The sequence below is a fragment of the Copadichromis virginalis genome, linkage group LG12 (genome assembly GCF_057382275.1).
Source record: "Copadichromis virginalis isolate Kocher_CV1m ecotype Utaka linkage group LG12, C_Virginalis_male_GT1.1, whole genome shotgun sequence".
Lineage (NCBI taxonomy): Eukaryota > Metazoa > Chordata > Actinopteri > Cichliformes > Cichlidae > Copadichromis > Copadichromis virginalis.
Genome location: NC_140629.1, coordinates 39,145,401 through 39,165,277, shown reverse-complemented (window position 1 = coordinate 39,165,277; position 19,877 = coordinate 39,145,401). Strand labels below are relative to the sequence as shown.

Genomic DNA, 19,877 nt, shown 5'->3' with positions numbered 1-19,877 from the left:
CAAAATAAAACATTTTAAGATGAGCAGTGAAAATAAAGTCTGTGTGAACTGTTTAACAGAAACCTGTTTTTGTGATGTGGAAGAAACTACGTTAAAAATCATCATAATTCTGTAACACGTTCTTATTGGCACAAATATGAAACAATGTAAACACAAAGAACAAAACCAAACAAAAAAGAAAATATTTTTAAGAAATATTAATTATGACTGAAATGAAAAAGTGAAGCAACATAAACACGAATAATTAAATAAATAAAAATACATTTTTGTTATGAAAGCAAACATTTACGACTCTTTGCAAACACTCATGTGACCTCTGCTCTTCGTGGCTGATTGTAACGTGCACGCTTCACGTAACGCCGTGGACACACTTTCATCTGACTGCTGCTTTTTCACGTTAATGAGTTGCTCTTTTTTTTTACTTTATCAAATTTAATCACCAGTTTTGTTATTTTATTTTAATAAATGAGAGCAAATGAATTTCTCTCATTCTAATAGTTTAAAAGTTTGGAATATTTAAATTTGCCTGATTTTTATTTCACATTTCTACATTCGGCTCTTTGCTGCTTTGACTTCACTCTTGTGTGCTGAAATATTTCTGTGAGTACTTCAGTGTTTCTGTGAGTAATGAGGCTGTTTGCACCTCCAGCGATTCCTGGACGACTGCAGACGTTTGAATGATTGTGAACAGAAACAATCACTGACAATCATCAGTGTCACTGAGTGATGGGCCTGTTGTGTTGATCACTGGCCGTGTGTTAACCTTTGTTTCGGGGTCGGCAGACGCGCGCAGCAGCTGATAACCCGGCGGAGTGTTTGAGCTGATTAAACATCCTAATCAGAGGAATGTGTCGCCTCGATGACAGAAACATTTACAGTTCACAAAGTTCACCCGTACGTCTTCATCCGCAGCATTAAAATATTACACAATGATAAAACCATCATGAGCCAGTAATAAAATGATTCTGCATAATGAGTTTTTTTAGTTTTAGGAACTAAACATAGTTTCATTTTTGCACATTACAAAAACACTGAGAGGCTCTCGTGCTCAGAGCGGCACATCCAAACTCCACAGTCTTTTAATTCTGATCTTATTTCTCATTGGTCCTCGCTGCCTTAATCTTTCTCACGTTGCAGTTAGTTCAAAGTGTAAAAGCTGTTTCACTTCCATGCATTGACTTTGCTACTGTGCTCATCTGTGTTTATGAGAAAATATGTAGAAATCTAAATTTGCTTCATCCAAACCGGCCAAATTTGGGAAACATCTTTGATGGTTCATGGTTTTGTAAGAGGGTGACGCATGAATCTGAAATATTCTTGTGACACAGAAACATTTGGAGTTAGCTTCTTTGCTGGTCCGGCCCACATGATGGCTCAGACTGTGCTGTTTGTGACCCATGAAGGAAAATCCATTCATAAGCCAGCACTGTGTGTGCTCCCCTGCAGCATGCTTGATTGATTTAAATCACATTTCTTTGATAAACTTGTTGGAAACAGATGCTGATAAAGTTATCGTGTCTGACAGATTCCTCTGAGAGAAGCTTTGGGTGGATGACCGCACAGAAAACGCTCGGCCAGTCGCTGTCATGTGTGCCACGGCTTGAGCAACACATTCAGTCATATGCCTGCTGTGCTCAGCAGCAGAGACACATGCAAGGAAGGACACAGTGTTTTTTTAGACTGCTGTACAGTAAAGAACGATGCTGCGCTAATTTAACCGCTTCCTATAAGTGACCACACAGATGCATGACAGACAGAGGGGCAGATGTGGATGAATCACTGCTGATGTGTCTGCTGCTGGCACTCTATACTCTGTGTTTGATGTGCATTGCTGGTATTTAACTGTGTGGTTTAGACTCAGTGTGCTGAAACCAGTTTGGGGAAATGCAGTTCAGAAGCATCCCGCTGCAGTAATGTAGGTAACATGAAACTAAAGCCGTATCGCAGCATAAGGATGAAACCAGCAGGAGAAATGAAACCCGGCTCTGCTCAAAGGCAGCAAAACACTCCGACCAGCGTTCACCCGTTTACTGGGTTCAAAGTAAAGAAAGAGAAACAACTGTTATCAAACTACATGCAACTTCTGCTTTGGCGTCACTTTTCAGGCCCAAACATCCATCTTTGTGTTGATGGGCTGCACGAAAGATCTCGGAGGTCCTAAATTATAAAGTTGTTGTTTCTGTAGCAGCTCGTCCATGGCAGCGTTTTTTGCCACGTCAAGTGAGGAAGGATTCTGGACACGGGAAAATAAATTGAACTCATCTGAGCTACAGCCAGTAAGAGTCCAGGTATTAAGATGAGCACACGTGCAGAAATCACACCACAGACACACCAGCAAAACCTCCAGAATCCAGAGCGAACTTGATGTTTGTGCAGCAGTTTTGTACTGCTGTTGCATTATCATGTGAAGAAGCTGCTTTTAGTTGCTCCCTTATTCACACGGACCTGCCACAGTGGGCACATATGTAAACATATGTAAACGTCCACACATTGTGTTTTAAAGTTGTAACATCACAGTTTACGTGCATTTTAAATCTGAACCTGCAGAGTAATAAAAACCTAAATGTCATGATGTAATTCCTGAGGTCAGACTATCACAGCTCTGCCTGTTCAGAGTCCTTCAGTCTTATCAATCACATGAACACTGATTGACTCAGGGTCAGTGTTCATGTATATTCATGTGGCCCGTCTCTGCTGCTCTGTATGTTAATGCGGTCGTTGTCAGGCTGTTACAGTCTAACACCTGAAGGATCACAAAGTATACTTTGGAAACGATGGCAGAGTGCACCGTCTTCATTTTACAGAGTAAATGATATGATCATATATCATCTACGCTTCTCCATCTATCATCATCAGCTCTTATTTTTATTAAATAATAACCTAAAAAGGGATTAATTTAACCTGTTTTTACTTCAGCAAAATTATTGGAGTGAACCTTAAATTTGGTGCTGGCGGGGTGCACTGAAGGAAAATACTAAAACATACACAAACACTGTCTACAACTAAAGATTCACCACTTCCCCCCTTACAAATCTCCTTTATGACCCAGTAACAAACATTCAGCTGTTAGTGTTTACCCTCCATCTCAGGCTGCTGTTGTTGTGCAACTTTTAAACTCACTGAGAGGCCTTCTGTGGGTGTTTGTTGTCCATACCTATTTTTGCAGTCGCAGTTTCACACAAAGAAAACGACATGTCTGCAGATGAATCTGGAAGCCTTTCTCTAATTTCCTCCTCTGGTTAAACAACAAATGCAGCAGAAAACCTGCAGGCCTGGTTCTCTGTGGGGGTTTCACTTCAGTCTATCCACACTTTCAGTAACAGTATATTTATTTACCAGTTTAACTTTTTTAAAAAGTCCCCCACACACCACAGAAATATAAAAGTACAAAAGCAGACGTGTTTTCAGTAACACACAGAATAAATCGTTATTACTAATCATTGTTACCAATAGTTTGCTGGGTGTACTTTTGAGTGTTTTCCTGAATACTTCTGTCTTGTAATCAGCGGTATTGAGCAGCATTGGGATGAATCAGAGGCTCTGCGACTGAAAACACGTTCAAACAAGAACACGCTGATTAAATCGATTCTTTTTAAAATCGCGCTTATCTAAAAAACTATCGACAACAACAACAGCTACCCGCAGGCTGGTGAGGGGACAATCACGTGCTGCCATGATGACATCAGACCCCGTGTGGGCGGAGCCTGGGAGCAAACAAGAGCGGACCAATCACAGGGCAGCCTCGGAGCAGCTGGGTGTCCGTCCAGCCTTTATAAAGTTTAGCGCAGCGTTACTGCAGCAGGTTATTTTTCTTCACTTTCAGCGTCGAGAGTTTTTAGAGTAAGTGAAGTTTTTAATCTCGTTTTCAGGTCTGACGGTTACGTTTTAGAAACAGGAAGTTTGATCAGAATTATTTGTGGGATATTTCTTTCGCCTTTTAAACCTAGCATAAACATCGTGCCAGTGTCCGTTTTAAAAATCTGTAATTTAGCACGTTTTTAATTTAATGTTTTTTTAGTGATGATAATCAACATTTTGCTCTTGTTTCCATCACACCCATCGCTTTGTATTTCGTTCGGCTGTGTGTGCTGTGATCTGCGGTTTGTGCTTCGGTGGCAGCCATCGTTGCTTTTTCGCCTCTTCGCGTTAAATAGATTAAGAAAAGCCGGGACCCCGTCGATCAGGTGGTGTTTCTGGCCGGATGCTGGTCAAGTTTTGGTTTTCTTTTCGGTTTCCTGGTAGTAGTTTCGGTGACGGCCCGGTTTCTTGGCTCTGCGCCGGAACAGCCGATCCCGTGACTCTGCACAAACACAAACAGGCCCTGCTCATTGTCGGGGTCTGGCCTCGTTTCCGTTCGGGAATGTGCAGGAAAATGGCGATGAGGAAATCGGCAGCATCGATTTTCTTGGATACACTTTGATGATTATTATTCTTTTATTCCCGGGATCCAGCGGGCTCCTTTTGTGTGTTTGGCCTAACTGTTGCCCCACATTTGGCCCGGGGGGAGGAAGGATATGACTGCGCTGCCGGGAATGTGTTTTACTACTTAGTCATTGTGATAAATAAGAAAAGGACTGTGTTGAGTAACCGTGTTTCTGCGAAGACCTCCAGGACTGAGTTCTTCAGAATCGCCCCTCTGAAATCTGATCCTGACGCTGTTTTCTTGTTTTGCAGTAGGAGCCATGATGAAGCTGCTGCTGGCTGCACTGGCCGTTGGCCTGAGCTCGGTCCTCTCAGCCCCCCATCTGGACCCACAGCTGGATGAGCACTGGAACCTGTGGAAGAGCTGGCACGCTAAAAAATACCACGAGGTGATGCATTGTTGTTCTTTCTGTAAAACCTGGTGCTCTTCTGTCCAGCGGAGGAGGCCTGACTGAGTTTTGTCTCTGCAGAAGGAGGAGGGCTGGAGGAGGATGGTGTGGGAGAAAAACTTGAAGACGGTCGAGCTGCACAACCTGGAGCACTCCATGGGCAAACACACCTACCGCCTGGGCATGAACCACTTTGGAGACATGGTGAGCCAGCGGTTTGAGCACACACACACACAGGCACGCACTCTTGTATGGTGAAACTTATCAAGGCTCTTTTAAACCTTTGGAAAGATGAATGAGGGAGATATCACTGGAAAACATGGCTCATGCAAAAATAAAGGTGATCTAGAAGTTTGAAGGTGTAAAGTGCAGCATGATGTCGCTTTATTTACATTCCTGACGTTGTTCCCACAGACCAACGAGGAGTTCAGGCAGCTCATGAACGGCTACAAGCATGAAGCACAGAGAAAGGTGAAGGGGTCCCTGTTCTTGGAGCCCAACTTCCTGGAGGCCCCTCGTTCTCTGGACTGGAGGGATAAGGGCTACGTGACTCCCGTTAAGGACCAGGTAACAGCTGTTTTGTTGGTTTTTTTCACCCTGGTTGCTCGAGGCCCTGTGGCAGCACATGCGTAATTAAGGTGGAGCTTCCTTGGTTTTTACAGACTGTAGACTAGATCAGGCTGCAAGTAGGGGGCAGACGGAGGCTTTTTCAGGTGACACCTCGTGTGGTTGTAACAAACCAGACTGGTGTGCTGTGGCTGTCTGATAAATGCCTTTAGGTGATTTTTTTTTTTTTTGAGTCATCCTGCACAACCTGCAGGTTTCATGACCACAGTGTGGTCCGTTTTCCTTCAGTAAAATTCCACAATGCAAATCTTCAGGATTTGCATTGCTGGAGATGCAGACGCACCTCTTTACATCAGCTGTTTGCATTAAGCCTGATGTCATGTGCATTGTTCCAAATGTGTTGAAGGGCATTGCTGTAAATGTTTTGCAAGAAGATAATAAATACCCTGCAAGCAGTCAGCTTATCTATTTACTGCACTCACACCAATGCCCCTCCTCCCTCCTTCCATGAGTGCACAGCCTGTTCTCTCCGCCCCTCGACATACATTTTTCACTCGGTGCTGTCAAACAGGTGGAGCCAGCTCACTGTAAACAGGCCAAGGTGCAGCAGGCGGGTGTATACGTTTCTTTTCTGTCGTTCGATTAGTCCCCTCTGCCTTTGCTCTTAAGTTTATGCAGAAGTTTACAGCCACAAAACTCTCACATTGTGTGCTTTCATTTCTTCACCATCATCGTGTCCTGTCTGCTCTCCTCAGGGTCAGTGTGGCTCCTGCTGGGCTTTCAGTGCCACCGGAGCTCTGGAGGGTCAGCAGTTCAAGAAGAGCGGCAAGATGGTGTCGCTGAGCGAGCAGAACTTGGTGGAATGCTCCAAATTCGAGGGTAACGAGGGCTGCAACGGAGGTCTGATGGACCAGGCCTTCAAGTACGTCATGGACAACCAGGGCCTGGACTCTGAGGAGTCCTACCCTTACCTGGGAACCGTACGTATCTCTCACGTGTCCTCAGCACAAATGAAAAGAAGTAATTTGTCTTTTACTGACCTGTCAGCAGTTTACTTATCAGTTGTCGGCATAATTGAGTCACTGATTTAATTCATCTATTAGTTTTTTAAAGAAAAGAGCTAACCACAGAACACTGATTCAGCGCTCAGTGTTATCCTCACTCACCACCACCTTCCCTCTTACAGGATGACCAGAAGTGCCATTACGACCCCCAGTACAACTCTGTCAATGACACCGGGTTCACAGACATTAAGAGCGGCAGTGAGCATGCTCTGATGAAGGCCGTTGCTGCTGTTGGACCCATTTCAGTCGCCATTGATGCTGGCCACGCGTCTTTCCAGTTTTACCAGTCAGGTCGGTGTTTGCCAGTTATAAAACACATTTTAACTTAAAGCTTATAAAATGCACGGACAGGAGAGGAGTAGTTGACTTGACGAGATCTTCCTGCGTCAGGTTTCATGCTCAAACTGAGCTGCAGGTTTGACTCGTGGCTTTAAATTTCAGGAATCTACTATGAGCCAGATTGCAGCAGCGAGGACCTGGACCACGGCGTGCTGTTGGTGGGCTACGGCTTTGAGGGAGAAGATGTGGACGGCAAGAAGTACTGGATCGTCAAGAACAGGTCAGTCAGGCTTTCACAGCTGCAGCGTGCTCGGCCTTCAAGTGTGTAAAATCCACTCAACAAGAGTAGTTTCACTTCTTCCTTTCAATGCTGATGAATTTCACTTCCAGTTGGTGTTAAAGCTCCTAAATGTCACAGACTTCTCAGCCTGATGCAAAACGCTCTGCTGACATGAGAGTCGTTCTAATGTAAATAGGACTGTTTCAGGCCCTTTGTATCGTCGTCTCTGCATCACAAAGGAACCAAAACCAGTCGCCTCCTGACTTTTGTTTTCTTATCTCTCTGCAGCTGGAGTGAGAAGTGGGGAAACAAAGGCTACGTCTACATGGCCAAAGACCGACAGAACCACTGTGGTATTGCGACCGCAGCCAGCTACCCTCTGGTGTGAGGCCGGCTCCACCTCGTAGCACCGTAGTGGTTTTATTCTAATACTCTGGATAGGAGGGACGACGCTGCAGTCGACGTGAGACACGCAGGAGATTCTGAGGTCTCACCACCAATAACACTGATTTTAGGGAAATTGCCCTTTTTTTTGTTTTCTGCTACTTCATGTTGTCAGGAAAAAATTAGCTCATTGTTTTATTCTCTGTAAATATGTACTAGGCAAGTGATCGTTACCACTTGCTATGGTCATTGTAAATGATTTCTTTTCTACTTTTACTGTGATCAATTAAAGTTTTAAAACACTAGTCTGGACTCAGGACTGTTTTGAAAGACGTGTTTCACCCCGAGCGCTTTCCTCATCTGATTATAATCAAACTGACGTCAACGTTAAACTCTGTCCCTGCAGAAGTCACAGTATTGCTCTAGAAAGCTAATGAAGTTAGCTAATGTTAGCGATGCAACAAAGCTCTGTGCTTCTGCTGGTTTTAAAATGTAAAGCAATGAGGCTAACGAGCTCACAGTATGTGGGATCTCGTGGATTTCTGATCAACAAAGGTGCCAAGTGAGAAGGAAACATGACCCAGTAAATACTGCTTCCATAATGCTTTTCTCATAAATCTGAGCACTTACAGTATCTCATCCAAAGACGCCTCTAACATACGAGCAGGGGGAGCCAGTGATCAAACCAACAGCCTTGTGGTCAATAGATGAGGCTCTTTACTTCAAACCACCAAATATTTCAAGTATAAAAAGCACCTAAAAACTACACTTCATGACTGATGATCATTATTGACTTCTACTGGTTGATTACCAGATGTTAACAAGGATGAAACCTCAGTTAACATTCATGCTAGCAACATTATGGTGATAGCTTTAGATTACAAAACAAAAACCCAGCTGATTACTGTCGTACTGGTTCGTGGTATTTTAAGGCCAACTGTTAAAGATATGTGAATTCTCACTTTTCTATTTTATTTATTTATTATTTATTTAGCACTAAATAACCACAGTGGCCTCTGCAGCTGGAGGATGCTGGAAGCTAAAGGCCCTGCGATCGTGCAGAGGAAACCCTAAAATCACACATCCCTCTGAGCACGTGGCAACAGTCAGAGGATTTTTGCTAAAAAAAAAAAAAAGAGTCAAAAACAATGATACCCGGATTCTTTCTGGTGTCATATTTCTTTGTTTTTATGCAGCATATATGACCCAACACAGGCGCTTTCATAAATCATGATGTCACAGTTAATAAATCTAATTATTTAAGGTTAAGCTGAATATTTAGCTGTTACCGTTAAAGCAGAAAACATCAGGTCACGACTGTGAGAAAACCACATTTTAAGAATCTTCAGCCAATCGAAGCTCCCGCAGCTTTATGAGAACTTCTTGACGAAGGACAGGTACTCGTTGACGTCATCAGGTGAGCCGACGACAAAGGGCACCCGCTGGTGGAGCGATTCAGGCTGAACGTCCAGTATCCTCTGAGTGCCCGTGGTGGCGAGGCCACCGGCCTGCTCGATGATGAAGGCGATGGGGTTGCACTCGTAAAGCAGCCGCAGCTTCAAGGAGAAGAAGAAAAAAAGGACACACTTGCGTTAATATTGAAAAGATCAGCGCAGCTGTTTACAGCTAAAGGTCACAGCTGGAATCTGAACCGCTGAATCATTTCTAAAGATGGTAAATATTCACTCTGAGACCGATAACCACCTCACAGTGCAGCCGAGGCTCACAACAGCACGTTTCCAGTTTTGTGTAGCTACAGTTTGCAGATGACCACCAACATGTCGCAGGCGATCATCAGGACAGACTCGTGTTCATGTTTAGTTTTTAATTATCACGGATAAAAAGCTGAATGCGTGCTGGACTCTGGACACGCAACAAACGGGATACGAACCCCAGACTAACAATCAGAGGCACCAATAACCTCACATAATACACGCACAGGTCCCAGCGCGATCTGTTATCGTCTAAGTGATGACGCATGAACCCTGCATCCGGGTCCAAATGTTTATTAAGGCTGTTGTGTTTTTAACATGTTTTAATGCTTCGTATCTGTTTAACCTGAACAAGCTCCTGTTAACTTTTACCGAGTGGGAAAAAGTTAGCGTTCATCCTCCAGCTTCACTGTGTTTATCCTCAGCTGCTGTTATTGTTCTATATTTCTATATTGTGTATTTTGTTGTACAGTTATCTTATTTTCAACTTTAATTTATAAATTTTATCTTATTCTTTTCCAGTTAAATTTACCCTTCATTCTAATTTGTTGTTGTACAGTTATTTCAACTTTAATTTATGTATTTTATTCTATTGTTTCCTAGTTAAATTTACCCTTTTTCATTTCCATATTTATTTCCTATCCTATTCATAGTCTTTTTTTTTTCTTTAGGTCACAGCAAAGCATTTCACTGCATATCGTACTGTGTATGTGACAAATACGATTTGAATTTAACGTAGCTGTGTCGCTAGCGATCACGTAGCACATCATTATATACCAGCTAGCCCAACTTCAGTAACCCTACAAACGTCACTGCTGTTTAGTTTTCTGTCTTCATTTATGTTGGAAGTGATAGCAGAGCTGTACGTTTGAGTTCTTTCAGAAATCTCTCAGTCAGAACATGGTATATCATGTTTAGGTGGAAGCTAGCGAGCTAACTTCCTGCTAACTTCTAACTCTGTTAAATGTAATAAATCCTGTTTTCATGGATGCCTGGATGTTAAACTTTGTTACACCTGGTAAAGCAGCAACACTGATCATTTTATTAAAGATGAAAGAATTTAGACAGTTTTTAACTCTCATTGATGCCGCAGTGTTTGTGTGACTTTGGGCCCTGAAGTGGCGATTGGACCCGGAAATAATGACGTCAGACTTAAAGCCTGGATTCTGTTTCTGAGACACGCTTGTTTCTTTGACTCTCACATGTAGTGGGCTGATTCCTGGCAATATTAGAGAATGACAACAAGAAAAAAGGAAGAAAATTCTCTCAGAATTGGGAAGTGGAGTAGTTTCTTAGTTTTTATTGTGGCTGCATTTCCTTTTCTTGTGTCCATCAAATCCACATAAACCGTTTCTGATTCGTGACCTTTCAACCGCCACTTGACCTTTAGGAAAGCCTTCTCCTCTTTCTTCACAGCTGAGCTTTGGAAAGGCGTCCGTCCCACAGCGCTGACTTATGAAAAACCAGAACGCAGTGCATTTGCTCGATTTGTGGGGCAATAAAACTGCTGTGCAGATTCACACATCTGGTGATTGTCCAGCACACAGAACTTCACCTCCAAAGGTCATGTAGAGTGTCTTTATTGGAGCGCTATGGCACGCTGACGGCATGTGTTTTATCCCCACTAAAAGCTCTCAGCTGGAGCATTTGATCTAGTGTAAGGGGGCGATCGTGGCTCAAGAGTTGGGAGTTCGCCTTGTAATTGGAAGGTTACAAGGTTGCGGGTTCGAGCCCCGGCTCGGACAGTCCCGGTCGTTGTGTCCTTGGGCAAGATACTAATCCCATGTTTGCCTACTGGTGGTGGTCAGAGGGCCCGGTGGCGCCAGTGTCCGGCAGCCTTGCCTCTGTCAGTGCGCCCCAGGGTGGCTGTGGCTACAATGTAGCTGCCATCACCAGTGTGTGGATGTGTAAAGCACTTTGGGGTCCTTAGGGACTAGTAAAGCACTATTCAAATACATTTACCATTTAGTGTTTTATATATTTGTATTTGTTACATTCAGCTATATACATCAGTCAGATCAGAATTCAGACACCTGCTTGTGAAAGACATTAACTTTTTGATGGGGGGCATGTTTGGGAGTTTACGTGGTGCTTTTGTTAAGCATTAAAAAAATACCCTAAATTTGGCCAAAATGTGAAAGTTTTTTGTTTCCAGGTTACTTTTAAATGCTCTTCGTCAGTATTTCAATAATAACACCGGCAGTGAACGAGCAGGTCGTGACTATGTGCTGAAACTAGAAAGTCTGAGTTTCATATTCCCGTCTTCACTGCAGTGCACAGGTTTGTTCACAGCTGCCTGCTGCCTGTGATTTCCCCTGTATTCAGTTTACATCTTATAATATATTAATCATATGTTAAGAGTTATTATTTGCTGCTGTTTTTGAAACTGGCGCTCAGCAGCTGTAGCTCGTGTTTGCCCAGGAAATAATGGTGGAAATATGAGAGATGTTGTGTTCGAAGCGCTCACAGAGGGAAGCTGCCTGGATGCACACTGACACATGAGGTTTGTGGGTTTTCTTTACCACCAGTCTCTGCTGCCTCTGAGCTTCATTTATCTCAGGACAACCTTGGATTAGTCCACGGACACATCCACGGCAGTGTCTGGTCACACGTCACAGTCAGAGTCATTTCATTTTGGAGCAAAAACTTCAATCAAACTTTTGGAGTTAAAACAAATTTAAAACTGAAACACACGTTTGTTTCTTCTTTTGTGGAGTGAACCCATTAAAGGGGACCTGCTTTGCTCTTCACACTGTTACTGATGCGTGCTGATACTAAACACAGCCAAAGATTCAGATAATGAGTTCAGTGTATAAGCAAGAAATCCCCGAGAGCCAAAACCTCAGACCTCAGACTGCTCTGAAAACTTTTTTTCCTCTTCTGGGCTCTGCGTGATGTCAGTGAGAGTCGATATCACTTTCATGTCAGGCACACCTGCTACACCAAGGCCCCGTGTAAGATAAATAAGCATTATTCTGATTGGTAAATCATGCAAAGCCACTCAAAAGCACAACGAGTCCCCATTGAACAGCTGCAGCCTTCTCAGTGGTTACCTTTCCCTTTGGGCTCTTCTCATTGGCCGGATACATGAAGATCCCTCCGTAAGCGATGGTGCGGTGAATGTCTGAGACCATCGAGCCCACGTATCGCGCTCCGTAGGGCGAACTGCCGTCCTGCAGGAGAGAAATTCATCTTAAATGTCACTAAACTAAATGTGACTTTCACATTTTCTATGCTCCACATCACATTTTGGTTTATTTTAAGAAATAAATTTAAACACACAGATTCCATTAGCATTAGCATTAGCATTCCCAGAGATTCTGTGACCTTTACAGTTTTCTCAGTTTGTGACTGGTATTTTATGTTGGCTGATTCTTGGATGTAAAGCGTTAGTTTATCTACTTCCTGTGGTCACTGTCAAATAACTGTATATTACAGATATTACAACCATTTAAAAACAAAGAGCTGTAGAGCAACAGCGTCATGTGACCAGCGTCTCAGCGTGGCAAACCTGAGTTCAACACTCCAGCTTTATCACTACGAGTGCATTTTAAAAACTGACCTGTAAGTAACGTCTGAATGAAATGACTTTGTGATTAAATATTCTTCTCAGTGAACTTTATTCTCAGAATTTGTTGTTTAACAGGTTAAAATGTGACGACGTCATGTGACGCGAGCAGTCGAAGGTGTGTGGAGTTCCCACCAAGCGAGGTTCGTGTTCTGACCGGCACGACATGATGTAGAGTCATGTGCCTGCTGAGTCACATCCCATAAGGGTGTGTGTGTGTGTGTGTGTGTGTGTGTGTGTGCAAAGTAAAGCAGGGCTTCCCAAACATGACACACGATCAAAAAGAAAAGAAAAGGAAAAAATCCACCTCGAGCGAAACTACCTAAAATAAAATAACGAAGTCACAAGAAAGAGCAGCGAGCAGAGAGTGAGGGGAAGTTATCGAGGGTGTGACGTGTGAACGTATGATTTATGATCTGAGGCATATTAATGCTGAGAGAGACGTCCTGAGCAGCAGGGGTGCTGATCTGGGAGCAGTGATCAGGGCGAGTTTTGTTTAGTGTTGAAATCTGGTCACCTGACTCTGTACGGCTGCTCCGCTGTAAACAAATAAAGCTTTTTCAAATGCAGACGTTACATTTGTAAACGATCCTTCATGCAGGTGAGAAACTGACGGGTTTAAAAAAGGAGCAGAGACTGAAAACTTCCCTGCGCGGCATTCAGAAAGTGTTGATTTCACTTTAACCTCGTGACTGAAGATCTGCTGTTTCATAAAGAAACAGAGTGTGAGTAACTCTGTGGTCACTGACGGATTGTGCTGGCTCATGATGCGCTGTGTGAAGTGTAATGTGAATGAATGAGTGTTCACGGAAGAGATATTAGCAGAAAATCTGCTGTGACGCAAACTCGGCCTGATGGGAACTGCAGCGTGTGCAGAATGGACTTTTGCAAAAACACAAAACCACCCTCGAATATACCCACCTTAGTGTGTGTGTGTGTGTGTGTGTGTGTGTGTGTGTTTTATGCTGTGTGAACATGTAAGAGTGCTAGTTTGTTATGGTAGCGTTACATTTAATACACATAATCCCACAGAGGTTGTTTTCCTACAGATTCGTGTGACAAGACGTCATCCTGTAGCTGCTGTGTGGAGTTTCTTGGTCTTTGTGTTTGAAACCAAACCCACGAAGCGTCGACAGAGTCATGTCTCACACGTGACACAATGCACCACTTTTAATTTGAGTTTTCAGTTATTCTAAAAGCACATAGGAGGGTTTTGTTTTGCTTTTTAGGAAAAATCAAAGGCAAAGGAAACTGAAATGAGAAAACGAGAGCATCAGCGAATCCCGGGCTGATGAAGAGGACGCTCATGACAAGCGCAGGCTTCACAAAGTGCTGAGTGTGCGTGTGCAGGCAGAGTTTCCAGTTGAGAAGCTGCTGCAGTTTCCTGAGGAACAGGATGTGCACTCACATTAGCTGTTTCACCATCCTGCAGCTCAGCTGACCGAGCCGCCACTCCTTCCTACAGCCTGACCGACCGGTCACGCTCTGCTGACTGCCCGTCACATGTTTCAGGGCATAGGTAACCTCTACCTGCTCTCGCTACACAAATGCATTGAGAGTCTTTTACTGTAAATCACCCAGAATGCACTGCATGTGCATATAGGGTTGAAGTAATTTCTCCAACAAGCAAATGAAATGGTTTTATTGAGCAAGTCTAACAGTGAAGTATACACGTACCATAACACTAGACTGACCAACAAACATGTTCTCTGTGCCTGTGAGTCTGTAAATGTGTTCTAGCCCTGCGGATGCTTCGTCAGGACTCACATGACGAGTGCGAGCAGCTGCTTGTGTGTGAACTGTGGCTGCAGGAGTGTTAGATTCAGCTTTGAGCCGGCAGACCTGAACAGATGCGCTGTGGGTCGATAGCTCGCATTTCTACTGCAGCTTCAGTTAAAGGTATCACATTTAAAACCATCAACGCGCTCTAAGTAAGTGGGACGCCGTGCGCGCTCTTACCTCGGGGTACTTCTTGTGTTTGAGGTATTCATTGATGGAGGGGTGGAAGTACTTGGCGTAGCCCTCGTTCAGACTGTAGATCTTCCCCTTGGGCTTGATCCTCACGCTCCTTTCAGTCAGGATGAACTCGCCGACGCCCTGATAAGAAAACAGTTAGACGTTCAGTGGAAACAATAGAAATGATCAGGATAGAAAAACATCAGCAGAAGTGAACCAGCGCCAAAGGGTCAAATCCAGATGTTAGCCAGTGCCTTCCTTTAAGAGCAAAATCCTCAGGTCGAAGAGTTCAGGTGTTTAAATTACAAAGTCAAGGTGCCGCATTACACACGACTGTAAACACTGATGATACAACATTACTCTCTCCAGCTGTCGAGACCTCCGGAGGTTTCTGGACTAAATTCTTTTTCCTACATTTCTGTTTGCATCGAGACTCATTTCTTCAACGATATCATAACTAAACCTGCTTTTTAAAAAGGCTGATCAAAATGTTTTTAAAGACCAAAAAAACTCAATATCAAAGAAAAAGTGAAGTTTATTGAAAAGCTGATTAATCAAAGTTGTTCACTAAACAACAAAAGACAAAAACACAAAGCAGGACGTGATGAAGGACGCAGGCTGAAACAGGAAAACTCACAGGAAGGAAAACAGAGAGAGGGAGACGGGACTCGTGCGCTCACTGAAGAACGAGAAACAGGAAGCATCAGGTGAGAGGAATAAAAACACTCAGACAGACAGGAAGTAAAACAGGAAGCATCAGGAAATTTGCATATTTGAGACAAGAAGACCCAAGATGCTGAAAAATGATGAGAAGATGTGTACGTGATCTTTGTTTAGACTCTTTTTACCTTTGAAACCTAGAATGTGACACGAGTGAGATGATGAAAACTGATTTAATCAGAGATGAGGTGCCAGAAACATTGTGGCAAAGCTAAAAGGATTGACGTGTGTCTACAGTCCTGTGATTCCACTGTGCAGATGTGCCTCACGAGGGATGACTGACAGCATCGTGTCTGCTTTCTTCGGCAGAAACAATAAACCAGAGAAACGGGAAAAGCACGACTGTGAGGGATTAACCACGAGTTAATGAGATTATCACTGACACAAGGAGCCATGAGAGAAAAGGGCCCTTCAGGTAACGTCACGTGGCGCTCTGTGGAGGTGTGGAAACCTGTGACCGCAGTACTCACAGGATCGAGCGTGAAGAAGTTGACCCCGGCGCCTGTGCTGAGGGCCACCAGGGTGGCGCTGCCATAGAGGGCGTAGCCAGCGCACACGATGTTGTTGCCCTGCTGCAGGGCGTCTTTCTCGGTGGGCTCCCCCTCTGAGATCTGAACATCACAGCAGGGAAAAACAACAGCAGACCTGAGAGATTATCTGCAAACTGCTCACAGACTGAGTGCCTCAGTGGACAAAGACTGTAGCATCCAACCAAAAACTCACAAACTGACATCAGATTAACGTTTTTCTCATTTCAGAATAAAACATGTGGATGAATCACACCAGGGTTCATGGTATAAACCTCACGCAGGCCTGTCTGGGTGTTGTGCAATGTTGAAAAAGCTCAGCAGGCTGCAGCTGTAAATAATCAGAAGCGCTCAGAAGCCAGGTTTAGCTGGGCAGCAGCGCCCTCTTGTGTCTGCAGGATGTCACTGCACCTCGACCCTGCAGAAATCTGAAGTTTCTGAAAATCCCAGAAGCCTTTAAAGACTCGAGGTGTGTTTGAGCAACATAGATGGTTCTGTTACAGACGGCAGCTTCACAGTATGAGAACATTTCCTGGATTTTGAAAAACGTGGTAGCGGAGTGATCGATAAAAAGGCGTGTGGTGGGAGAAGCAGGAAATCTTAATATTTAAATAGGAATAAAATCAGTGTGGACACTGTGTGTCCTGTTATTACTGCACAGCATCATTGATGCGCGACTGTTTACCCAAGTAACTAATAAGTAACTTAATAGCACAAAAGCTGTATAATGAAAATATATTTAAAGTAATCACAGTAAATGTACTCAGATATTTTACTGTTGATGGTTTGAAATACTTGTGACTTCATTCAGTACCAGGATTTGGCTGTTTTCCTTGACTCGGGAGCAAAATGTTTGTGATGCAGATGATTCGGCGAGACTCTGAGCTCAGACTCACCCGTTTGTAGATGGCGAATATGGTGCCGATGGACGCCAAGCAGTCGATGTTACTGGAGCCGTCCAGAGGGTCGAAGCAGACCACATACTTCCCCTGTGGAGAAACACACTAAATAATGAAATATGACGATAATAATAAATTAATTCCAAATAAAAGTGAATGAGTCATGCAGCCATCTAAAACCAGTGCTGGGGGTGAGGGGCAGAGACGGGAAGTAAACAGGAAATAAACAAAGTGTCGGTTGTTAGACTGGAATCATATTATTTCAGAATAACGTGTTTATCACTCAGTGTGCTGTATTAATGCGTCACTACAGCCACTGAAAGAACCAACACGTCCCACATATTTGATCACATGACTCGCTCACCACTGGAGCCGGTGAGCGATTAGTACAGAACACGGCCATCCACCTGCATCTAAAGGTCAAAGGTCACTCTTGAGGATGCCAATGTTCACATGTTGGACAGAGAAGACAGATGGTTTGAAAGAGGAGTGAAAGAAGCATCTATGTCCACTGTGAACGCCATCTGTGAACAGAGGGCGGGGCTTATGACACCAACCGTCTGTCATCTATAATCCAGTTTTGAGATCGTTCCCAGACGCCTGAACGCCCACTCACATCCTGGGCCTGGGGCTGGGCTTCACCTGCAACCTTGGCTGATTGTGACCTACACCCGTTTTCACACTGTGGCTCGTACAGTTAGGTAGAGGATCAATAGGGGGTCCATGACCCTCGTGGGGACACTCCCACAGGGCTTGTCTCCGAGCTCCTTAGACAGAACATGCATGACGTCATTCAAACATCCAGATCCCAGATTTCACTCGTCCACCTGCGATGTTGTGGGTGATTAATACAGTTAGAGCCATAAATCTGTGCACAAAGGAACATTTCTTTTTTCTCTGTAACTCCAGACTGTGGACATCCGCCGGTACAACTACTCCTCAACCTTAAATTTCATACTCTAACTGAATTCTTCTGCCATAATAAATCAATTCAAGTGTGAGAAATCTGACTGAGTTTTAAGCTAACAGCACAAAGCTGTATTGTGCTGACTGAATTTAATCTGAGTGCTGTGATTATGAGACACGGACCGACTGTCTGGTTTAAAATGGTGACAAATTAAAAGAAAACCTTGAAGCTTGTAAAGTAGCTCGATGCTCCACAGCTCGGCTCCTCGTTGTGCAAAATCTTCTCTTCATACTGAGCTGGATCTCCCCGGCTTAGATGTGGTGAGGTGTCACACCAGTCCTGACTGACTGGACGAGGTCACGCCCATCACCACAGATGTGATTCATCAGAGGATAAAGATGGACTCACCTGTGAGGGTGGAACAGAGACACCTGGCTGTGAGGTGGCTGCTTACCCTCTTCTCCTGGGGGGTGACGATGAGCTCCTTGTTCTCCTCAGACACCATGCAGCAGGTGCTGTAGGAGGCCTGCAGCATGTTGATGACCAGGTCGTTCGACAGCACGTCCAGCTTCTTCACGTCGTCCCCCGTCACGTTCACAGCGCCCGCCAGACCCTGCCTGCACGGACCAATCAGCAGCCACACGTTAGCCACGCCCACACACAGGACACCTGACTGAGAGCAAACCTGCTCACATCCGGCTGAGCAGAGAAATTCAGTTAGTCACAGAAAAATTCATTATTGCATTTTCCCCCACAGTGGTTTCTTCAACTGGAGATCACGTGTGAAGCGAACTCCATTCACTGAGCTGTGATTGGTTATGTAAGCTCTCTGATGATGATGCTTTCTTCACGGGCGGGCACGATGTCAGCAGGCGGTGCTTTGGGATCCTCACGAGCTCCGCCTGCAGCTTTAAACAAACCAGACACACTAAACTGTAAAGCGGGCTGTCAGGGTCACGCCTGCGACCCCACATTGACCTGAGGCGGGCTGCACCACTGACACTCCTGCACAATGTGACATACATGGACACTTTTTATTAAGATATCCAATGAAAAATGATGATGACATGTCTTCAGAAAAACGAGCTTTGTTTAATTAAATGTGGTAAATGTTTCCAGTCGGTCGGACCAGCAGATCTGTGACTTCACACTAAATCATTTTATGCTTTTATGATTTGAGCCATTTGTCCAGATCTTAATATCGCTGCTCTGTTCACACTTCAGTCGTGAAGCGGACCAACTCGGACCCTCAGATGGGCTTGTTTTGGCCCCGGAGCCGCGTGTTTGACACCCCTGCCCTTAAAGAATTTTAACAATGCGCACAGCTCCGTCCTTTCACTGCACCATCTTTTATTAAAGTCACGATTAGAGTGTTGAAATCACACAAAGCTGTGTGTGCTGCTTTGACTGCAGCGGTGCGACCTTTATCCAGCACAAAGCCTCCGTTCATTCTTATTGTGCAGTGTTGAAATCAGAGGAGATTTATCTGTGACGGCTCCTACACTGAACACAAACAGCCAGTCGCTCCACCAGCTCTGTGACGGAGGCCGACCTCCAACAGCAAAGTTCACGCACAGCTTTGTCCCCACATGCTGAACTGTCTCTGTACGTAGGTGATACTCACAGGTGGGCCAAGCCTGCCTTACGCACAGCAGATGAAATTGCTTTGATGGCCGTCAGCATGGCGTTGATGAGCTGGGTCAGCTCACCCGTCGCCCCTTTAGCCTGGCGCCCCGTCTCGATGACAAACCGGGTCAGGGTCCATACGTCCGTCTCAAACGCCGACTGGTCCGACATGCCGGATCCTGGTTCTTCTGTCCTTCCTGCTGGGCAGCAAGCTACGACTGAGCCTCCTCATTATGAGCCTCGTCCTTTACGTGCCCAGAACTGTGAAGCTGAGCTGATCTATTTGTGAGCGCAGCCAAATGGAAGAGCGGGTGTGTAGGTGGTGTCGGGTGTCAGCTGCAGACTGGCACGCTTTAATCCTGCACAACACTTTTATCAGCTCTTTAATTCATTTAGGCAACAGGTTTACAGGCTGTTTGACAACAGGCGCCCGAGGCTGGGGTGACCTGGCAGCTCTTTGGGACGTTTAACCTCACATGAACCTGACAGCAGGTCTGCAGCAGATTCTAAACATGCATCCAGGTTTACAGTCAAAAATAATCACGGCTGACTTCGAGGTTAAGGTTTAAGACACTTC

The 19,877-nt window shown here is 44.6% G+C and overlaps 2 protein-coding genes across 2 annotated transcripts; one reads left to right on the top strand and one right to left on the bottom strand.

Moving 5' to 3' along the window:
• Positions 1-3,744: 3,744 nt before the first annotated feature.
• On the top strand, positions 3,745-7,690 carry ctsla (cathepsin La). The gene is made up of 8 exons (XM_085476461.1): positions 3,745-3,840; positions 4,675-4,811; positions 4,893-5,015; positions 5,226-5,378; positions 6,134-6,358; positions 6,565-6,733; positions 6,884-7,001; positions 7,290-7,690. The coding sequence occupies exons 2-8, from the start codon at positions 4,683-4,685 to the stop codon at positions 7,387-7,389; spliced, it is 1,017 nt and encodes a 338-aa protein (XP_085332587.1). The 5' UTR covers positions 3,745-3,840; positions 4,675-4,682; the 3' UTR covers positions 7,390-7,690.
• Positions 7,691-8,555: 865 nt separating this feature from the next.
• fbp2 (fructose-1,6-bisphosphatase 2) lies at positions 8,556-19,543 on the bottom strand. The gene is made up of 7 exons (XM_085476462.1): positions 19,299-19,543; positions 18,129-18,291; positions 16,765-16,857; positions 15,812-15,952; positions 14,625-14,762; positions 12,151-12,270; positions 8,556-8,941 (listed from the first exon to the last, which is right to left on the bottom strand). The coding sequence occupies exons 1-7, from the start codon at positions 19,469-19,471 to the stop codon at positions 8,756-8,758; spliced, it is 1,014 nt and encodes a 337-aa protein (XP_085332588.1). The 5' UTR covers positions 19,472-19,543; the 3' UTR covers positions 8,556-8,755.
• Positions 19,544-19,877: the final 334 nt, after the last annotated feature.

Coding starts and splice junctions, on each gene's coding strand:
- ctsla (XM_085476461.1), top strand. CDS start 4,683: ATGATGAAGCTGCTGCTGGCTGCACTGGCCGTTGGCCTGAGCTCGGTC. Junction 5,016..5,225: donor TGAACCACTTTGGAGACATG/GTGAGCCAGCGG, acceptor TTGTTCCCACAG/ACCAACGAGGAGTTCAGGCA. Junction 6,734..6,883: donor TTTCCAGTTTTACCAGTCAG/GTCGGTGTTTGC, acceptor TTTAAATTTCAG/GAATCTACTATGAGCCAGAT.
- fbp2 (XM_085476462.1), bottom strand. CDS start 19,471: ATGTCGGACCAGTCGGCGTTTGAGACGGACGTATGGACCCTGACCCGG. Junction 15,953..16,764: donor TATTCGCCATCTACAAACGG/GTGAGTCTGAGC, acceptor TGTGATGTTCAG/ATCTCAGAGGGGGAGCCCAC. Junction 8,942..12,150: donor AGAAGAGCCCAAAGGGAAAG/GTAACCACTGAG, acceptor TTCTCCTTGAAG/CTGCGGCTGCTTTACGAGTG.